The 15,395-nt window shown below is 42.3% G+C and overlaps 1 protein-coding gene across 1 annotated transcript in view; it reads left to right on the forward strand.

Moving 5' to 3' along the window:
* Positions 1 to 1,494: 1,494 nt before the first annotated feature.
* slc4a5a (solute carrier family 4 member 5a) overlaps positions 1,495 to 15,395 on the forward strand; it is a 28,210-nt gene continuing 14,309 nt past the window's right edge. The window contains exons 1-11 of the mRNA XM_071515897.1: positions 1,495 to 1,552; positions 2,977 to 3,189; positions 5,698 to 5,827; positions 6,468 to 6,628; positions 8,027 to 8,185; positions 8,962 to 9,090; positions 10,592 to 10,647; positions 12,566 to 12,723; positions 12,829 to 12,916; positions 14,115 to 14,269; positions 15,143 to 15,271. Coding sequence (XP_071371998.1) covers positions 1,495 to 1,552; positions 2,977 to 3,189; positions 5,698 to 5,827; positions 6,468 to 6,628; positions 8,027 to 8,185; positions 8,962 to 9,090; positions 10,592 to 10,647; positions 12,566 to 12,723; positions 12,829 to 12,916; positions 14,115 to 14,269; positions 15,143 to 15,271 — 1,436 coding nt within the window. The remainder of the gene's footprint in view (positions 1,553 to 2,976; positions 3,190 to 5,697; positions 5,828 to 6,467; positions 6,629 to 8,026; positions 8,186 to 8,961; positions 9,091 to 10,591; positions 10,648 to 12,565; positions 12,724 to 12,828; positions 12,917 to 14,114; positions 14,270 to 15,142; positions 15,272 to 15,395) is intronic.

Genomic DNA, 15,395 nt, shown 5'->3' on the forward strand with positions numbered 1-15,395 from the left:
TAAATTAAACAGTTTCTACCATTCCAGAGTCAGGAGTCAACTCCAATTCCATTTATTAGTAGAATCGATGCTCAGAATCGACCCTTTTGGAGTCAACTCTCCATCCCTAAGGTTTTGTTTTCACACCTGTAAGCTAGTCTGTATGTCAGTAGGATATAGATTTCCTTGAGATTTGGTAGACAGATAGGCCTTAGGCCAGGAAACAATTGACTGCATTTTGGTGGTAATAAAGATCTGGGATTTCCACCATTAGGTGATTATTGTTTTTTAGTCATAACTATGAAACTAACAGAGATAGAGACTTGATTCCAAATCCTAAGGATAAGTTTGCATTTAACTTCAGTGATAGGAACAATGTCTTTGGGTGTAACAGCAAGCTGTAGAATTGTTCAATGTTGGTGGAGGTTTGCGCTACAGTGTCTTCTAGTTTAGTAACAGCACATGCAGATGTGGGTGTGTTTTGTGAAGTAGCCTCCAAGCAGCAAATTTGCAGTGAGTTTAACATTGTTTATGGAGACCCATTTTGTATTTTATCATTTTCTTCATTAGCATACATATGGAAAATGTAGGCTAATCTTGATATTGCGCTTTACTCTAGCGAGCTAGCTAGCTAAACGGCTACAGCTATTAGGATGTGGTGAGATAGGTAGGCTAGCAAGCAAACATACTTGTTTAGCCTAATTTTGGCTAACAACAATTTCCAGCTTTTTGCCTGACCGTTAAGCTCATTTGCATAATACTAGTTTTTTTTTAAACTTTTCTCACCAAGCTGTTGCCACCTGTGCGAGCACACAGTCATTTGCTTCTCATAGACAATGAATGGAGGCGAACTGCATCTGGTCTGCAACTACCGTAACTGTAACAGAAGTTGGTTGCCATTTTTTCCCTTGTGACATTGCTGTAATCCTGTTAAATGTAATCCATTACTCCCAAGCCCCTCTCCGCTCCCATAGGAACAGGACAGCCTCAAACGTCACTGGTGGTATTTGATGTGTGAATTGGCGCCACGTGCAATAAGTTACCCTCACATTTGTTTTAATTATGCGCATTTCCATCGACTTGGCCTCCCTTTTAATTATTTCCCCATTGATCTGCAGTACACTGTAAGCCAACATGGAGGTCAGTGAACAACAGCTACTGCTGGAGGCTCTCATCCCGGAAATAGAGCAACGACACACACACACACTGACACCCACACAGGAAACACACACCCACACATATACATACACACACACATAAACACTGACATATCCGAAAGACAGATCCACATACGTGCATGCAGACATCACATCTCCAATATCCACAAACACAATTACATAGAAATACACACACAAACACACACCCACACATGCATACATATGCAAACACATCCACAGACATATGCATAATTAGACAGATATTTAAACAGATGCTCAAACACAAATACACACACATGTACATGCACACACACACACCGACACAAAATGACAACATTTCCTCTTCCTCTGTTCCAGGATGGACCATGGAGACCGAGGGATGGGCATCTCTCACCTTCGCTATGAGGAGGAGGAGGGTGAGTGTGTGTGTGTGTGTGCGCGTGTGTGGTGCATGCATAAGTAAGATCTATTAGATTGGCGAGGTGCTAATAGAAATAGGATATTAAAGCTTGTTATATGTGCTTTGTCTTTTTTATTATGGCAATACAGCACATCATCACAGTCATTTGCTTTGTGATTTCTCTTTCTCTTTGTTTCTAATCTGAACTGGAAGTTTGTGTGGAAGAATTAACAGCATCTGTAGGCGTTAATGGGCTGCAAATTAGTATTGAGGATGTGTGTGTGTGTGTGTTTGCAAATCACAAGGCATTGTTTGAATGTGTACGCATATGTGTGTGTGTGTGTGTGCAGTGGAGGGACGTGAGCACCTGCATGTGTATCTGTATTTCTGTGTGTACAGTATGCATCTGTGTGTTAGTGTGTGTGTGTGTGTGTGTGTGTGTGCGTGTCTGTGTATGTGGGTCGGAGGGACATTTGAGGGAATGCATGTGAATCGGTATTTGTGTGTGTGTGTGTGTGTGTGTGTGTGTGTGTCCTGTCTTCGCACTGAGCAGCAGATTAGAAGGTTCTGGTTCCAAACAGCCAATATTTGCCCGGTTCTCCCACTTGTTTAGTTATTCCAGATGGGGTTTTGTATGCAATTCGTTTTGCAGTGACACTTTAATTAACAGCAGATGATCAAACTCACATCATCCAGGTTTTTGTTTCAAAACAGGGATTGTACAAATCAACATCAAATCAAGAGGAAAAGATGCGCAGACTGTGAATGCTCCGCTGATTCCGAATAGATTTGATTTCCTATTTATTCACGACTGTTCCAACAGAGAACGGTGCTATCATTAATAAACAGACATGAGCTGCGAATCATAATTTATTCATAGTTTGTTAAAGTGGTTTAAGATTCATGAAAAGTTTCCTCTGAGTATGAGGGATTAATTAAATATCTCATTAGACAATCTGCCAATGTTATGGGACCATGGTCGACCATTTTGGGGGCTTTTCACAAAATATTCGTTAAAGTCATTTGCTGTTTTGCAAAATGTGCGATCTCATTAAAGCTTGTTTTTTTAGTAAATTGCAATAGTTTTCCTCCAGAGAAACTCATATTGGGAGCTCATTTTTGCACTTAATATGAATGCAACCATTCATATGGAGTTATACCAGTAGTGTATATGAATGTAACCATTCAATAAAGCCACCCTCCATATAAAATAGTCTCAGTCAGGCACTTCAATTACTATCCATTGTTATGATAAAAGCAATATCTCTATTCTATTCTATCTCTATTCTATTCTATCTACACTATTCGTGATTTTCAAGAAAAATTGCACAATATCATTTAATTACGCAGTTTCTCTAGCAAGGAAACATTGGGTAATGTCCTTCTTTTTGAATTGTAGATATCTTATCTTGGACCGAAACTGTTCATATTTGTCCACAGACCATCAGTCCATCTACATCGGCGTCCCGGTGCCGCGGGGATATCGCCGCAAACGCCGGCGAAGGCGCTCGAGTCGTGAGGCGAGCGACACGGACAGGGACAGACGCTACGGACACCACAGACAACACGACCAGGACCAGTACAGAGAGATAGACATGGAGGAAGGATTCATGGACCCCCAAGACCACAACGTCCCGGACGTCAACCACACAAGTGAGTCAGGAGCCAGGGAGCCTAAGATAAAGAGACATCCTGTCAGTGTCATGACAGGACATGACATGACCTGTTATGACACAACATGACATGAGATCACATGATTTGACATGACACGACCTGAAGTGACATAATTGAACATGATATGGGAGAAAATGGCATCTTAAGACCCGAAATGACATGAGATGACATGACAAAACACAACCTGACATCACACAATGTGACACAACACAACATGACACAAAATGACATGATACAATATGACATGGAAACATGACATGAAATATCATGATATAATATAACAGTGAAGCAGTCGCCAGGATTCCATAAGATGAAATAACGTGACATGACATGACACAACATGGCATGATATAGCTTAATCTAACCTAACCTAACCTAACCTAACTTAACATAACCATAACATGACATGACATGACATGACATGACATGACATGACATGACATGACATGACATGACATAACTTTCTGTGGATCACAAGAAATCATTGTTGCCTTTCATATTTCAAAAGGGAACACCTATCGCAGTTTGAAAAGTAAGTTTTACTTGTTTACTTGTTTGTCTAGCAAAAATAATCTAATATTGAATCTCTTGTCTCTCGCGCCGTTGCAGTTTATTGTTAAAAGATGAAGTATGAATAACTTCAAATACAACTTCTGCTTCTCATTCTAAATAATGCCGTGCAGACAGGACAGGCTTTTGATTTTTTTTTTTTTTGGGGGGGGGGGGGGATTGCTCCCCATAAGATTGGTACAGACAGGAAGCAGGTTAGGTCAGATTCTCTTGCAATCTTTTGAAATTCTAATTATTTACTTTCTGCGTTGCAGGGCCAATTTTAACTGGGTTCAGCATGAAAAATGTATTTGTCAGCTTCGGGTCATGAGTAGCCTACCTGCTGGAATGTTGCTTTAGCTTTTATAGCCTTTGGCTGTGAAGGTGGTCCACATCGGTCAGTATGGTGCAATCAGGTGCAAGGCAACACAGGAGTTTACCCAGTCTGGACTGCAAGCACACGCTCACACACTCTTTCGGAGTGTGTGCATGAATACCAATATTTATATACTGTGCCATTAATAGAAAGAGGATGACAGCTGGGACAACAAAGAGATGAGAGATGAAAGCAAGGGAGAATAGTGTCCAAGTAAACAACTTAGGGAATATAGTCAGGGAAAGTGACTCTTTGATGTTCCTCATCTCTCTTTGTGGGAATGAAGGAAGTTCGGGTCTTGTCTGTTTACCGTTCAGCTTCACACCATGTATCTTCTGTGTTGGAGTCAGTAGACTGTTTGCTATAGCAGCCAGAGTAGGTAATGAGTTTTTAATGTGCTGCGTGGAGTCCCTGAGCTGCATGGCAACACTCACTTTGAGGCTAACATGGCTTGATGCGTGATGCTGATGCCTTTCGTGTTTTGTTGGCAGTACACCATGTAACATCTCTGTATAGTTCTACAAACATTATGTTTCATCAATATAAATGACCATGAATGTAGTATTTTATGTGATTTTGCTTCTGGATTTTTAACTGCACTTGATTCCACCACCACTCCCTCATTCAGATCCTGGGCAGTATATGCAACAGGCAATGTAAGTGGAATTCACTGTCGGGTTGCTGTCAATACAGTGCTTCAATATCATTGATCCCTGGTGGCATTTAATGGCACACCCTGTGTACAGTAATTACAATACAGCTCAGCCCATAGGTTAGGAACACTGTGGCCAGCTGGAGGGTCATTACCCTGCAGCGCCACTCATGAACTTTAGCCCATATGGGGTCCATGTTAATCTCCATACAAAAAAGACTAGAATGAAATGGATTGTATGTACAGCAGGTACATGACTCAATATCTATAACCATGCAGTAATGTATGAGATCTGGACGCTGGTTATAATACTGCAATAATGATGATACAATGTTTGTACAGTGGAAGAAATACATGGAATGATATGAAATTATTACAATCACTGGCCTAGGCTTGGTTGATAATGACTTACACAAGAGTGATGCTGATTGATTGATTGGCATTCCATGCGTGCTGATTCATATTGGACATCACTTTGTACATTGATAAATGGTATTATGTGTCAGGGGACAGATCAGTGAGCTAATCTGCATAACCTTTGGGAAAGGGATGCCCCATTTGTTTGGTAGAAATGCTGTAGGCTACAGCTGGAGTGCTAGATCATTAACAGAGGTGAAGCCAAGCGGGGTACAACCTCAACCGGGAACATGAAACGCATTCATCATTGTCATCAACATCATGATTATTACTATCAATTGAAAGCGGCCAAATGTCTTAGCTAATCAGTAGTGTTAATTACCGAATGCAGTGTGGTGGAGCTTCTGTGATTTGTTGCCGGTGTCAAGTGAAAACCACGTAATTGCAACTTTGATATAGTTCCGTATAATCAATATAATAAGTATAATAAGTAATAATTTAAATATAAAAAAATGTCACAAATATTCTTTCATTAATTCCTGAACAATTCCAGTATCTCCAGCGGCAGAGCGGCTACGTTACATCCTGGGCGAAGACGATGACATGCCCACGCCCACGCTCTTCACCGAGATGGACACGCTGCAGCACGAAGGAGACGAGCTGGAGTGGAAGGAGTCTGCCAGGTGACTGACCACACACACACACACACACACACACACACACACACACACACGCGGATCATCAGATGCTTGGAGTCTACTGTCAGTGTAAGGTGTCAGAAATTGTCTGTGAACCAGTTGAAACTTTTTGGAACTTCATATATCATCCTATGTGACCAAACACACCCACATCTGGCCCTCTAAGCAGGTGGAAGTGCATCAGTAGAATAAAGTTTAAAGTCCTAGATCACCAACATTACAAGCAACTTCCCTTACAGTATTCCTTTGACCAGAGAACCATCATGTAGGAGCAAAGTGCTAGGAGAAGGATTAGAATAAGAACTAAGGAGAGAGATAGAAGAATGTTGGAACAGCAGTTTGGCCTTTGACTCTTACTACTACTACTACATCTTTTTCACAAGTGAGAGTCTCAATTTAGTCTCCTGAGCAATAGAAGGCATCATGCTCTTACCCAGCAACAGCTTCACATTCAGTTTCATATAGTCACACCTGGGAGCTGCCCACTACAACCACAGTCTCCTGCTTTGGGCCCCCCAACTGCTCTGGTGGCGGTGAAGTGCCTCGCTCAAGGGCACCTCGACAGTTGTATATATTTCTCATCGGACCTCATTCTCTCTCTCTTTGTGCGTCTTGCTGCCTTCAGGTGGGTGAAGTTTGAGGAGAAGGTGGAGGAGGGGGGAGAGAGGTGGAGTAAACCCCACGTGTCCACGCTGTCCCTGCACAGTCTCTTTGAGCTCCGGACGTGTCTCCAGACGGGAACGGTGCTGCTGGACCTGGAGGGCTACTCACTGCCTCAGATTGTTGGTGAGATGTTTAGGGTTTAGTTCCTTAACAGTTCATGTCCCACACCACAAACATCTTCATCAGGAAGGCTATCTTTTCTTGCCTGTGTCTTTTCTCCAAATTGTGAAGTGGGACACACAACTTTTTGGTTGGAAATAAAAACAAACATGGAGATGATGAAGCATAATATATTGTTTTGCTGACAGCATCGTAGCCAAGACCAGCTTATATTAAATGCAAATTTTGGAAGATGGATCACAGACAATGTACTTTGAATAGTTTACTATTGTCAACAGACAGAGCAATGTTGTTGTCAGCGGTGTTAGCCAAGGCAGCTACGTCACAACGCTGCATTGAGAATTCCCAATGTGATCTCATAAAATTTTATGAAATGAGCACAAAGTGTCGTGAATCAATATTATGTTCCTCCACCACAAACTCTAAGTGACAACAGCACAAGTTGGATTATGCTGCTAAGGTCTTTTATCACATTACAGCGAGCATCAAACGTTGCCTTGTAACAATCCATTACAGCAGTGGAAGTTGGGTTAGTCACAAGTTCTTCCCCTCTCTCTCCACTGCATATCCTTGAATGAAGTGCTTAAAATTTCAAGCACAAAACTAGAGGGAAATATCTGCTCTTTCAGCCAGGTCATTACTGCTTTAATTTCCACAAATTACATAGAAACAGTTTCATAGTTTCAAAGATAAATCCAACAGCCCCCCTTTTTTTTAACGGGTAGAGCTATGAAGGTTTGGAGAAAAACTAATTGCCTTAATTCCTAGAGAGTACACAATTAAATTTGGGCTGTTGCTGATATGAAACTCAATTTCCTACAAGATTGTTCCTTGAACTGACAAATAATACCGGAGGTGTTTTAAATAATTAAGCTATAATTACCCATCAGCTATAATTACTTGCTTATTTACTATTCTTGGCATGTATTTACCTGGTAAATGCCTCGTGCTCAGGGGGCTGTGAAATGAAAAGTTACCACTTTTTTCAGCAGTGATGATTAGACTGATTACAGAGACTCATGGGGGAAAGTACTAAAGTACTTTATGTTCCCTCTTCAATGCTGTTTAAAATCACAGCTTGAGCTTTTCAAATTGTAGTACTTTTTTAAATCCTATATCACAGCATGTTGTACTTTTTTTTTTTTTTTTTTTTTTTTTAAATCACATTACAGTATGAGTGCATACGTTTACCTTAGAGATCACTGCATTGGGAATAGAACCACCAACCCTGGTTGTGTTAGTGCCTTGCTCTACCCATAGAGCCACACAGGACCAAGACCATCAGTGTATCCCAGTGATGCTTGTGGAACTGGCTGCTGTTATACATACATACATACTGCTGTATACACTGGATTCCTACGTCATATTTTCTGATGTGAAGGATGAATGTGTCTTTGCCAGATGAGATCATTGAACGGCAGATAGAAGAAGGCATGATATCTCCCGACCTGAGAGAGAAGATCAGCTTCGTCCTGCTGAGGAAGCACCGACACCAGACCAAGAAGCCGATCCACCGCTCGCTAGCCGACATTGGCAAGTCCAACTCCTCTGCCAGTGAGTGTCTGACACCCGTTAAACCTCGGCCTCAAGTCTCTCAATTCTGCATACGCTTTCACTGCAGAGAACGGTCACTGAAAGGAATCGCATTACTAATGAGTCCAAATTTGATCTTGCAGTTTTTATCATTATAATGGGGGGAAAAGACCAAGCAGAAATTCATTTGGAAGCCATTTCTAAGACAAATCACATCAGGGGAGCATTTAGGACCAATATTCCCTCTAAGCTGGCAGTTTGGTGACCCACAACAAACAACATAATAAAATCTGCTTAGTCATCAGTCATTGCTCCACTTTATCCCCAAATACAGTTCATTTATACAAGCGGATTTGGACATTTTAGTGGCAAATGATATTCAGTGCAGGGGCTTTCCCATAGCTTAGGTCTCAGTGATCATGAATAATGCTACTACATACAATGTTGGACAGCATGTGTTAAGGCATGTCATCATGTAATAACACTGTCTTTTCCTTGAAAAATAGTGTTCTTTTTTTAATCAGTGATTGGTCCATTCTAGTCCTACACACTGAGATATTTAATGTGCATACATTTAATGTAACAATGGGTATGACTCACTTGGTAAATGAATGAATGAATGCACTCCTTGAGTCAACAAGGCTCATAGACTCCGCAGGGATGTATTAATGTTTGATGAGTTAATTACCGCTGTAGCATTTCCTCCTCTCCACGCATGGGGAACAGCGGACCGCTATAATAAATCATAAAACATCACCTCTGACCGGTGTGTTGCTGTTTGTGTCTGTGTTCTTGCTTGTCAGATCGGAGTCCGGGGCCAAGGGGCGGCCCGGGGCCGGGGCAAGGTCCGGGGTCGGGGTCGGGGGCCAACTTCAACCGATCCACCGAAGACCTCCGAATGAAACAGCAGTCTGCCAGCTACGGCCGTCTGCGTGAGTGTCTGTGTGTGTGTTCATGGTCAGGAGTTCAGGACTTCATTCTGTAACATCTCACATCTACTGCAAGGCTGCACATTACGGCCACAATATCATGGAAACATATTTTTTCTCATGTTTTGAGGATGTTACAATATTTGACAAAGTTGGGTTTATCAAAAGCTAGGCTTCGACCAACATGGGGTTTTGAAGGCTGCTACTGAGCTTTTTGCATTCCCCCCCCCCCCAATATCTATGAATTTGACTGTTTTCATGCACCAAAAATGTAAAATAGGACACTAAAACTCTCCACTGAAACCCACACTAATGATTAGATGGGTTAGCAACTCCTTAAGACCGGGTGAGGCAGGTTTCATTGCAGGTTTGTTGAGTAAAATCCACCCACACCACACTGGAATGATTTCTCTGGTCAGATTAAATCTAATATAAAATAATAATAAAAAGATATTCACTAGTTGTGGTTGGGGAGGAACATCCATCATATCAGGTGGACGACATTGACTTGCTGATATCAGATTTTTAATAAAAGGCCAATATCAGTCCGATCAATTGGTCTAACCCTATCAAATGCATAACAGAATTTTCGGGTATGTATTTGGCACTGAAGAGTGAGCTGGTAGGGGTTAAGTGTCTTCCTAATTTACATCTTACAGGATTTCTGGGTTTTGAAGTCAAAATTCAAGCAGTTACCTCTCGCTGCCATTTGGGAAATGAATGCTGCTTTAAAACTAGGAATACTGAAAATAACAACTTATTAAAAATGGATAATCGTGGGTGGGGAGCAAGCAAGACCAGATGCAATCGAACCGGTCTGACGAAACTGTCGTGTATGATGGATTTTCCCTGAGCTTTGCCATCTTTGTAAGGGATGGAAATATTAAGAGGGGAAATGATTTGTGCAGCAACCTGTGGTTTACAATGAAAAGAACAATCAGATTTCACTGTGGATACGAGAGATGCATATTAATGCGGCATGTAAATGTCACCCGACAACTCATATCTAGACACAGTTCAGGTACAAAAAGTTTTGATGGTAACAGTAAAGGGGGTAAAATTGTTGTCTTGAGTTGCCCTAGATAGTGTGTTTTTCACATGCATGTTTGAAATTTATTTTTATTTTTGTTCCCCTCTGTACGCATTCCTCCATAACCACTAACCTGGATTGTCTTACAATTGTCTGCACAAAGTATATAAGAAGTAAGCATATGTTAAAAAACAAGGGGAAAGTAGTGAGAAGAACTTTCTAGCTCTTCTTTGTAGCTTATATTGCTTTTCCTTGCACTTCTCTGTCATACCTGTTAATACACATGTATGTATTAGGTCTTTACACCATTACACACTTCCAGTCCTTACTTTTGGTTGCTTGCAGTGCTTATGATCTTTATATTTTACTGTTGCATTCATTGTGAGTCGCTCTGGATAACAGTTTCCAAGCGTTATGTCTAAAATATAACAGGTAATGTGTTCTAACTGGTGTTGTTGCTGTGTTGCCTTCCAGGTCACGCCCAGAGTAGGAGCATGAATGACATTGCAGACACTCCCAGCACAGACCAGGTGACTCACTCGCTATTGTGCCTTTCCAACCCAGCAGGGTCATTTCAATGTTCCTCAAACCAAGAGAACACAGAAATAAACATTATCTCAATGTTTATGTTGATTACCTAACATCAGAGTGTGAACTACGACGTGTCTTATTTCTGGAGCTTTGGCTGAATTGTCCCCCAGGGTGTTTCGTAATGTAGGAATTCATATTCCTATCTTTTATAATGGCAAAAACTCTGGTTATCTGCACCGAAGCACAGGCAGGATATGCTTGTTTTCAATTCCATATACCATTACTGGCGAGATTACCTATCTTATGTCTCTCTGAGGTGTGGTGTCGTATTGAATTTATGTTTCACTGAAGCGGTGAGAGCCGGCTTTTTTTTTTCTCTAAGTCTCATCAATCTTTCATTGCGGTTGTCGGTGGCGGTCAGCGGTGGAGGAAGCGTGCAAACACATAATTCACAGATTTTGCGGGGGACAGTTCAATAACGTGGTTTAAACCCGCCGACACGTGCTTGCGGCGATGCCATTGTTGCTCGGATTACCGGGCTTTGACACGGGCGGGTCAGGCTTTAGGCGCGTTGAATTGGCTGCACTTTAAAGTCTATGGCCAAAATAATTACGAAAAATAAATGAATAAGAATTTGATCGGGAGTGTGCGATGCAGGCTCTGAAATTGCAGCTACGCGGGATACCGCTGCCTGTCCAGCTCCTGGTGAAGTGCCCCAGTTGTGAGTGGGCGGCTCGATATTTGGATTGTATTTACATGCCTACACTAGGTCACATGTAATAATGGGCCAGTGATAGTTTTTCACTGTGTGTGTGTGTGTGTGTGTGCCACTTTGTCGGGGTCAGTATTGAGCTGGCACCGGGAAAACGTGGATCTCGTCGCCCAGTCCATGTGTCCGGGCCCTCACATGGAGCGGCGGGTTCGAGGGGGGGGGGGGCGGGGATTTGGCGAGGCTCGGCGTTATCGAGCGCTATTGTGCAATCGTCCAATTAGCAAGCGCGGCTTTGCGTGCAATCACACAGGTCAGCCCGGCCGGCCACCTATCTGTTTATTTCTCTTTCAGTTGCGGCGGTATCAGCCTACATATGTTTTGTCTCTCTGATTGGTGTTACTCGAGGGTTTAATGCGCCGGGCTATTATCTAGCAAAGGGCTCCTGTGGAAGAGCGGCCGATGGTGGATTTAACAACGTCCTTCCAGACTAATCCTCCAGGTTTAGAGAAACTGTTAGGGAAAAATAATGAGGAGATGAAACGTTAACGATTCCCGTAGGGAGATTGGGTCTTTGCAATAGGAAATAATTAAAGGATGCAGCGAAGGAAAATACAATGTAAATAAGAATAGAGCAAAAGGGGGTTATAAAAGCATATGCAAAGTAAAGTGGAAATTAAAGAAGAAAATGTATGAATGAAAGTATTGGAAAAGTATTCATTACAGCATTAAGAAGGTGTTTAAAATAGCAGCAGTAGAATTTAAAAGAGAAAAAAAAGAAAAAGACAAATGAAAAATATGCACTGGGGATGGGACGATATATCGAAATTCAATATATCGCAATACAAATATGTGACAATACTTATCGTGGGGCAGAAAAGTTATTTGCAATATTTGATACATTTTATGCCTCTGAAGTAATCACAAATGAGACTTGACTTGACCATCACAATTTCATAAGCTCTCTGAAATGATATTATCTACACTTTGTAATGTCATTTTATCGCATATCGAATTTCGTGAATTTCCTCAACGTGAGATAACCATATCATCCCATCACCCATGTCATACATAAGTATTATTTATCTCTCTCGCCGTCAGAACATGATGATTTCTAGGAATAGTGTGAGTCATTACTAACAAGGAGATGATGCCTTACCTCTCTCTCTCTCTCTCTCTCCCTCTCTCTCTCTCTCCACCTCCCGTAGCTCAAGAATAAGTTCATGAAGAAGATTCCCAGAGATGCCGAGGCGTCCAACGTGTTGGTGGGCGAAGTGGATTTCCTCAACAAACCCTTTGTAGCCTTTGTCCGCCTGTCCCAGGCCACCACGCTAGGCGGCCTGACCGAGGTCCCCGTGCCCACCAGGTAATCATCACCGCCATGTCTGCTTATCCATCACCCTCCTCTCCTAACAAAGTCCTTTTCACCGAACTCAGCACATACCTCACCTTTGTCTCCTCCTCTGCGCAGATTCCTGTTTGTTCTCCTGGGTCCCCAAGGAAAAGCCAAGTCGTATAATGAGATCGGCCGAGCCATAGCAACCCTAATGGTGGATGATGTAAGTGTCTCTCATTGTGTGTTAAAGAACTTTTTTGTGTATTAGACACTGGAGAGTGTCAGGGAAGGTGTGGGGGAGAGAAAAGTATGATTCGCAATAAAGGCTGTGCGCTGGGAGTCGAAGCCGAAGATGTCGCAAGTATGTCATGTGTGCCTTTGCCCGCTGATCCACCGGGATGCCCTGTTGTGTTTTTATTAGGACCGGAGGTGAGGCTGATTGCTAAGCATCACTTTCACTGCAGGGTTTCTATTGGGATAATGAGTCGCTCTTGGCTCACTAATGGGAGTGTTTTGCTCTCTCCAGAAAGCCGTTTTAGGTGTTATAGATGATGAGCTTGTTATATAACCAAGCCCAAACTCAAGTGGGCTATTTTGATTGTTTAATAGTAGTTGCAGTGGTAGTAAAGAAATCATCAAGAAATCACCACCGCTAACTCCAAATGATGAGAGTCTCCCTGATTGAAATTAGACCCAACAATAGAAATGCTAAACACATATATAATTGCTCTATAGTCAAAATGTGGTTATCAGCTGAATTTAAGTTAATCCAAAAGCACAGCGGCATATAGAAAAAGCACCAATAAATTCAGTGATTTCTTCCACACCCCAAAATCGAATTAAGCGCTGTGTGTGTGGGAGGAAAGCAATCAATGAAGGTGACATGCCGCTCTATTTTGCAATATCCCTGTCTTCCCTAGGCTGCAGGCACCTGCTGCTTTTCATTTAAACAAGTTTCACTCTGTAAGAAATTTAGCCTGTGCTGTCATGTGCTGTGATTTTTGTTTTACAGTCTCAAATGGCCTGCGGTCTGTGCAGTGACCGTTTAAAAAACAGAACTGGGCCTATGCCCAAGTCATTGCCAATTAGAATCAACCTTTTGATTTTTTTTTTTTCTACATTATACTCCTCGTTTAGTCTTTGATTAGCAGTTGTTTTTGAACGTAGTCCTACCGGGGTCAGGGTGTCGATGCAGCTTTCAGGATTTAGATCTAACAAGGCTCCAGAAGCCATCAGAGGGGACGGGCAAGAGCAGAAACCCAGCTGTTTGACACAGAGCAGCGCATACTGATGATCACTATCACCAAGATATAAGCTTATTGAAACGGTGAAATCATATCTTCTCTCTCTCTCTCTCTCTCTCTCTCTCTCTCTCTCTCTCTCTCTCTCCCTCTCTCTCTCTCTCTCCCTCCCCCTCCTAGCTCTTCAGCGATGTAGCGTACAAGGCCAGGGATCGGGAGGACCTCATAGCAGGCATAGATGAGTTTTTGGACGAGGTGATCGTGCTTCCACCTGGAGAATGGGATCCCAAAATCCGCATTGAGCCGCCCAAGAAAGTCCCCTCGGCCGACAAAAGGTTGGCCGTTTACCATGCATACTTTACTAATCCATATGCCACATAAAGCCCTGAGCATAAAGCCCATCAGCTTCTCTGTCTGCGGCACAATGAGCATTATGCTCAGCCTCCACTGGCAAGTTAAACTGAAAGGGGATTTCTGCCAAAGCCGACTTAGTTCAAAATCTAGTCTTTAAATAGAGGAAAAAGTAGTATTTAATACTTATACAGGAAAGCAACTGTCTATGAAGCTTTCATACAACTATCTTAGGCATTGAATTTTGCTTGACTCTAAGTAGGGTTTGACTGATATTTTTTGATTGAAAGCTGCCAATATTTTATGCTGATATTCAGTATCTATAAATGTGATGATTTTCATGCCTAACCATTCCCCAAAAGTATTCATTGTTTCCCCCATAATTGTATTATTGTCAGTGTGGAAAAGACCATCATGGGATACTAAAACTCTCCATTGAAAGCCAGACTAATGAATTCTTTTAGGTGGGTTATCAGCTCAGAGTGAGGCAGGTTTCATTGCAGATTTTAAAGACTGTTGAGTAAAATCCTCCCACACTACACTGGAATGATTTCTCTGGTCAGATATCTGATATAAAAATAATGATAATAATACAAACATATTGACTAGCTGTGGTCAGGCAAGAACCTCCATCATATCAGAGGTGGACGATACTGACTGGCTGATGCTCGATTTATAAAAAAAAGGCCAATATCAGCCCGATCGACTGGTCTGACTCTAATCCTGAGGTCTCATGGGTCAAAACTTAGAAAACAACTGAAATAGACCTTGGGAAGTTTTTTTTTGGGGGGGGGGGAATGTCTACTTTTGCAGAATAACAACCCATAATTCAATCTGTCCGTGTCTCTCGTCCGCAGGAAGTCGGTGTTTTCCTTAAACGAACTGGGGCAGATGAACGGTACCGCCGGAGGAGGGGGGGGCCTGGCCGAGGACGAGGTGATGCCGGTGCCTCACGAGCTGGGAGAGGAGCTGGCGTTCACCGGACGGTAGGCATGTCCGGTCCACCTGGCAGAACTGGGACTGGGACTGGGACTGGGTTTGGACCGAACGGGAAACCTGAATTTTTGGCAAAGCAGGAGGAGATTCGGGTCCAAGCTCCTCTAAATTGCG

The sequence above is a fragment of the Centroberyx affinis genome, unplaced genomic scaffold (assembly GCF_046629955.1).
Source record: "Centroberyx affinis isolate AG114_WGS23_722 - 3 ecotype Tasmania unplaced genomic scaffold, CSIRO-AGI_Caff_v1 ptg000378l_1, whole genome shotgun sequence".
NCBI lineage: Eukaryota > Metazoa > Chordata > Actinopteri > Beryciformes > Berycidae > Centroberyx > Centroberyx affinis.